At 44.7% G+C, this 5978-nt stretch overlaps 1 protein-coding gene across 1 annotated transcript; it reads left to right on the top strand.

Annotated features, from left to right (window-relative positions):
- The first annotated feature begins 4633 nt into the window (after nucleotides 1–4633).
- On the top strand, nucleotides 4634–5661 carry LOC141027152 (uncharacterized). Its single transcript, XM_073504120.1, has 2 exons — nucleotides 4634–4916; nucleotides 5468–5661. The coding sequence occupies exons 1-2, from the start codon at nucleotides 4634–4636 to the stop codon at nucleotides 5659–5661; spliced, it is 477 nt and encodes a 158-aa protein (XP_073360221.1).
- Nucleotides 5662–5978: the final 317 nt, after the last annotated feature.

Below are 5978 nucleotides of genomic sequence, written 5' to 3'. Positions count from 1 at the left end.
TTAATACCAATCCTGATGGTAGAGGGAGCGTACGATGTTTGATTACATCAACCTTGAAAACACTTCCAACACATATCGTCATCTCACTTTTAGCTAGTCTCCGTTTATTCCGTAGCCTTTTATTTCGAGTTACCAACACTTAGCAACCGAACCGGTATCTAATACCCTGGTGCTACTAGGAGTACTAGTAAAGTACACATTAATATAATGTATATCCAATATACTTCTGTCGACCTTGCCTGCCTTCTCATCTACCAAGTATCTAGGGTAGTTCTGCTTCAGTGACCATTCCCCTCATCACAGAAGCACTTAGTCTCGGGTTTGGGTTCAACCTTGGGTTTCTTCGCTGGAGCAGCAACTGATTTGCCGTTTCATGAAGTATCCCTTCTTGCCCTTGCCCTTCTTGAAACTAGTGGTTTTACTAACCATCAACAATTGATGCTCCTACTTGATTTCTACTTTCGCGGTGTCAAACATCGCGAGTTGCTCAAGGATCATCATGTCTATCCCTGATATGTTATAGTTCATCATGAAGCTCTAATAGCTTGGTGGCAGTGACTATGGAGAACCATCACTATCTCATCTGGAAGATTAACTCCCACTCGATTCAAGCGATTGTAGTACTCACATAATCTGAGCACATGCTCTACGATTGAGCTTTTCTCCCTTAGTTTGCAGGCTTAAGAAACTTGTTAGAGGTCTCATACCTCTTGACGTGGGCACTAGTCTGAAATCCCAATTTCAGTCTTTGGAACATCTCATATGTTCTGCGACGTTTCAAAAACGTCTTTGGCGCCTCAATTCTAAACCGTTAGCATTACGCACTAAACTATCACGTAGTCATCAAAACGTGTATGTCAGATGTTCGCAACATCCACAAACCACGCTCGAGGTTCAGCACACTGAGCGGTGCATTAAGGACATAAGCCTTCCGTGCAGCAATGAGGACAATCCTCAGTTTACGGACCCAGTCCGCATAATTGCTACTATCAATTTTCAACTAAATTTTCTCTAGGAACATATCTTAGTAGAACTAAAGCGTAAGTTACGACATAATTTGCAAAGACCTTTTGACTATGTTCATGATAATTAAGTTCATCTGATTATTTAATGAACTCCCACTCAGATAGACATCCCTCTAGTCATCTAAGTGATACATGATCCGAGTCAACTAGGCCGTGTCCCATCATCACGTGAGATGGACTAGTCATCATCGGTGAACATCTCCATGTTGATCGTATCTACTATACGACTCATGTTCGATCTTTCGGTCTCTTGTGTTCCGAGGCCATGTCTGTACATGCTAGGCTCGTCAAGTCAACCTAAGTGTTTCGCATGTGTAAATCTGGCTTACACCCGTTGTATGCGAACGTTACAATCTATCACACCCGATCATCACGTGGTGCTTCAAAACAACGAACCTTCGCAACGGTGCACAGTTAGGGGGAACACATCTCTTGAAATTTTAGTGAGGGATCATCTTATTTATGCTACCGTCGTACTAAGCAAATAAGATGTAAACATGACAAACATCACATGCAAATCATAAAGTGACATGATATGGCCAATATCATCTTGCGCCTTTTGATCTCCATCTTCGAGGCGCGGCATGATCACCTTCGTCACCGGCATGACACCATGATCTCCATCATCATGATCTCCATCATCGTGTCTTCATGAAGTTGTCTCGCCAACTATTACTTCTACTACTATGGCTAACGGTTAGCAATAAAGTAAAGTAATTACATGGCGTTTTTCATTGACACGCAGGTCATACAATAAATTAAGACAACTCCTATGGCTCCTGCCGGTTGTCATACTCATCGACATGCAAGTCGTGATTCCTATTACAAGAACATGATCAATCTCATACATCACATATATATAATTCATCACATCCTTTTGGCCATATCACATCACATAGCATACCCTGCAAAAACAAGTTAGATGTCCTCTAATTGTTGTTGCATGTTTTACGTGGCTGCTATGGGTTTCTAGCAAGAACGTTTCTTACCTACGCAAAAGCCACAACGGTGATATGCCAATTGCTATTTACCCTTCATAAGGACCCTCTTCATCGAATCCGATCCGACTAAAGTGGGAGAGACAGACACCCGCTAGCCACCTTATGCATCAAGTGCATGTCAGTCGGTGGAACCTGTCTCACGTAAGAGTACGTGTAAGGTCGGTCCGGGCCGCTTCATCCCACAATGCCGCCGAATCAAGATAAGACTAAAGCAAATTGAACAAATCATCGCCCACAACTACTTTGTGTTCTACTCGTGCATAGAATCTACTCATAGACCTAGCTCATGATGCCACTATTGGGTAACGTAGCAATAATTCAAAAATTTCTACGCATCACCAAGATCAATCTATGGATTAACTAGCAACGAGAGAGAGGGGAGTGCATCTTCATACCCTTGAAGATCGGGATGCGGAAGCGTTGCAAGAACGCGGTCGGTGGAGTCATACATAAAGCGATTCAGATCGCGGCCGAATCCGATCTAAGCACCGAACAACGATGCCTCCGCGTTCAACACACATGCAGCCCGGTGACGTCTCCCGCGCCTTGATCCAGCAAGGGAGAGGGAGAGGTTGGGGAAGCCTCCGTCCAGCAGCAGCACAACGGCGTGGTGGTGGTGGAGGAGCGTGGCACTCTAGCAGGGCTTCGCCAAGCACTGCAAGAGACGAGTAGGGAGAGGGGTAGGGCTGCGTCAAGAGAGAGGGAGACTCGTGTCTTCTGCAGCCCCAAAACCCCCACTATTTATAGGAGGAGGGGAGGAGGGTGTGCCCCCTCTAGGGTTCCCACCCCTAGGTTGGGCCTAGGGGTGGCGGCCAGCCCTAGATTGGATGGAGGGGGCGACCAAGAGGGGGAGAGAGGGGGGCGCGCCCTAGGGTGGGCCTTAGGCCCATCTACGCCTAGGGTTTTCCCCCTTCCCCCCTTCCCTGCGCCTTGGGCCTCTTGTGGGAGGCGCACCAGCCCACCTAGGGGCTGGTCCCTTCCCACACTTGGCCCACGCAGGCCTCCGGGGTTGGTGGCCCCTCCCGGTAGACCCCCGGAACCCTCCGGTGGTCCCGGTACATTACCGGCGACACCCGAAACTCTTCCGGTGGCCAAAACCTCACTTCCTATATATTATTCTTTACCTCCGGGACTCCTCGTGACGTCCGGGATCTCATCCGGGACTCCGAACAACATTCGGTAACCGCGTATATCTATTCCCTATAACCCTAGCGTCATCAAGTGTGTAGACCCTACGGGTTCGGGAACCATGCAGACATGACCGAGACGTTCTCCGGCCAATAACCAACAGCGGGATCTGGATACCCATGTTAGCTCCCACATGTTCCACGATGATCTCATCGGATGAACCACGATGTCGGGGATTCAATCAATCCCGTATACAATTCCCTTTGTCAATCGGTATGTTACTTGCCCGAGATTTTGATCGCCAGTATCCCAATACCTCGTTCAATCTCGTTACCGGCAAGTCACTTTACTCGTTCCGTAATGCATGATCCCGTGACTAACTACTTAGTCACATTGAGCTCATTATGATGATGCATTACCGAGTGGGCCCAGAGATACCTCTCCGTCATACGGAGTGACAAATCCCAGTCTCGATTCGTACCAACCCAACAGACACTTTCAGAGATACCTGTAGTGTACCTTTATAGCCACCTAGTTACGTTGTGACGTTTGGTACACCCAAAGCATTCCTACGGTATCCGGGAGTTGCACAATCTCATGGTCTAAGGAAATGATACTTGACATTAGAAAAGCTCTTAGCAAACGAACTACACGATCTTGTGCTATGCTTAGGATTGGGTCTTGTCCATCACATCATTCTCCTAATGATGTGATCCCGTTATCAATGACATCCAATGTCCATGGTCAGGAAACCATAACCATCTATTGATCAACGAGCTAGTCAACTAGAGGCTTACTAGGGACATGTTGTGGTCTATGTATTCACACATGTATTACGGTTTCCAGTTAATACAATTATAGCATGAACAATAGACAATTATCCTGAACAAGGAAATACAATAATAACCATTTTATTATTGCCTCTAGGGCATATTTCCAACACTACCCACACTACCCTCCATGCACACAAAAGTTGCATTACCATCAAAAAAAGAGAAAAAAAGAACTCCATAAAAAAACTAAATGTGCGTACATCTGTGTGAATCCTAATCTGATATAATTCAGTGTACGAAGAATAAATTTCACTTCCATGGAGTACACTATGTGGACATACGCAGTTCTGTTCTGATAGCAAAGAAGTGCACTTACTAGGAAAATTCACCGACAACACAATCATCACATTTTCTGACAGTTGCGTGCATACCTGAACTAGTCACGAAAAAAGAGGCGACGACGTTCCGGATTTCCAACGCACTAACGGAGCCTCCTCATAGCAAAACCTCTCTGCAGTTGCCACGTAACTAAAAACAGAGCCCCACCACGCTACCACCCCGCTCCACCTCTCCCACGTCCTGTCAAGGAGAGCAGAGGAGAAAACACAACTGCTTCGTCCCCCCAAAAACCCCATTGCATCTTCTTCTCCACACTTCCTTTCACTAACCTCTTTCTAGAACAAACACGAGAGAGCAGAGGAGAGTCATGGCGGATGCACCTCTGTACAAGCAGCGCCGCAGGTACACCAGGGAGCTCCATGACGTCGACCTCCATGGCAACCACAAGCTCCACGTCGTTTGCACAAGCAACGGTGAAGACGTGGACAAGATGTTGTCCACGCTCAGGAGGAAGCTCGGTGGAATGCCCGTTAAACTAGTCGGCGTTGATGTCGAGTACACGCAGTACCTGAAGCCACAGCGGGTAGCAGTGCTCCAGCTATGCATAGAAAAGAACGCCTTGTCTACCACATCTCTGCAGCTAAAGACAGGTCAGAATAACTATCAATCTGTACTATTGCTTGTCAATATTGATTTTAAAGTTTCTTCACTGCAATTGCCAATATTTAAACTATGGTTCTCATTTTTGAAAAGCATCGCATATGAATTCATTGACAGTTTTCATCTGGCTCCATATATGTCACTCATGTGTTCAATTCTTGAATTATATGATCTAGCAATACACGTTGTTTTATTTTGTTTTACCAAATACAAACTATTTGACTGAACAATAGAAAACAACAACATTACTACACAAAACATGTATGAAATTCAGTTCAAGAATACAAGCATGCACAAAACATGCATTGTTTATGCAATATATTATCAGATTTACTAGTTATGCTGAACAAAGTATTAGCAACTACTCACTGCAACAGATTCGGATATTCATATTGCAGTTCAGTTTCAGAAAAAACAAAAAAAATTGGTAGTTCTAAGAAAATAAACTATATTCACTCTATACAAACATCTTGCAGGCCAATGGAACTAGACAAATTCCTCATGAATGGTGAGTACACCTTTGTCGGATTCGCCATTGAAGGAGACAAAAGCAAGCTGAAGCTATCTGGTTTGGAGATCAACTCCGACAACTACATTGATATTCAGGTGGAACAGAGAGACCCATACAATAAAAAGAAGTTTGACTCTTTGGCTGATGTTGCCGGCAGGATGATAGACATTCACTACCATGTCATGAAGAAAAAAATTAACCGCAAGGAGGACCATACTCTGTGAGGATTTTGCCCGCTGCCAGAAAAGCTTATCAAGTATGCAGCAATAGATGCATGCGCAACATATGAGTCATGGAGAATCATCTAGGATGTCATAATGGGACTGGACAGGGCAAAAAGAGACAAACAAGCAAAGAAGAAGAAGAACAAGGCTGTAATCCAATACAGCAACTAGAAATAATCAGGGCTATGTTTAGTTTCACTTTACTTTAGTCATTGTGTTGTTCTTTGTTTCATGTATGCAAGCTTTTGATTATGTCCGTTGCTTCATATCGAACATTTCTTTTGTAAAAACAATGTCGTTTTAGAATTATCATCAAA

This window comes from Aegilops tauschii, chromosome 7, assembly GCF_002575655.3.
Source record: "Aegilops tauschii subsp. strangulata cultivar AL8/78 chromosome 7, Aet v6.0, whole genome shotgun sequence".
In the NCBI taxonomy this organism is placed as follows: domain Eukaryota; kingdom Viridiplantae; phylum Streptophyta; class Magnoliopsida; order Poales; family Poaceae; genus Aegilops; species Aegilops tauschii.
This window is presented reverse-complemented; position numbering and strand designations above follow the sequence as displayed.

Coding starts and splice junctions, on each gene's coding strand:
- LOC141027152 (XM_073504120.1), top strand. CDS start 4,634: ATGGCGGATGCACCTCTGTACAAGCAGCGCCGCAGGTACACCAGGGAG. Junction 4,917..5,467: donor ATCTCTGCAGCTAAAGACAG/GTCAGAATAACT, acceptor TCGCCATTGAAG/GAGACAAAAGCAAGCTGAAG.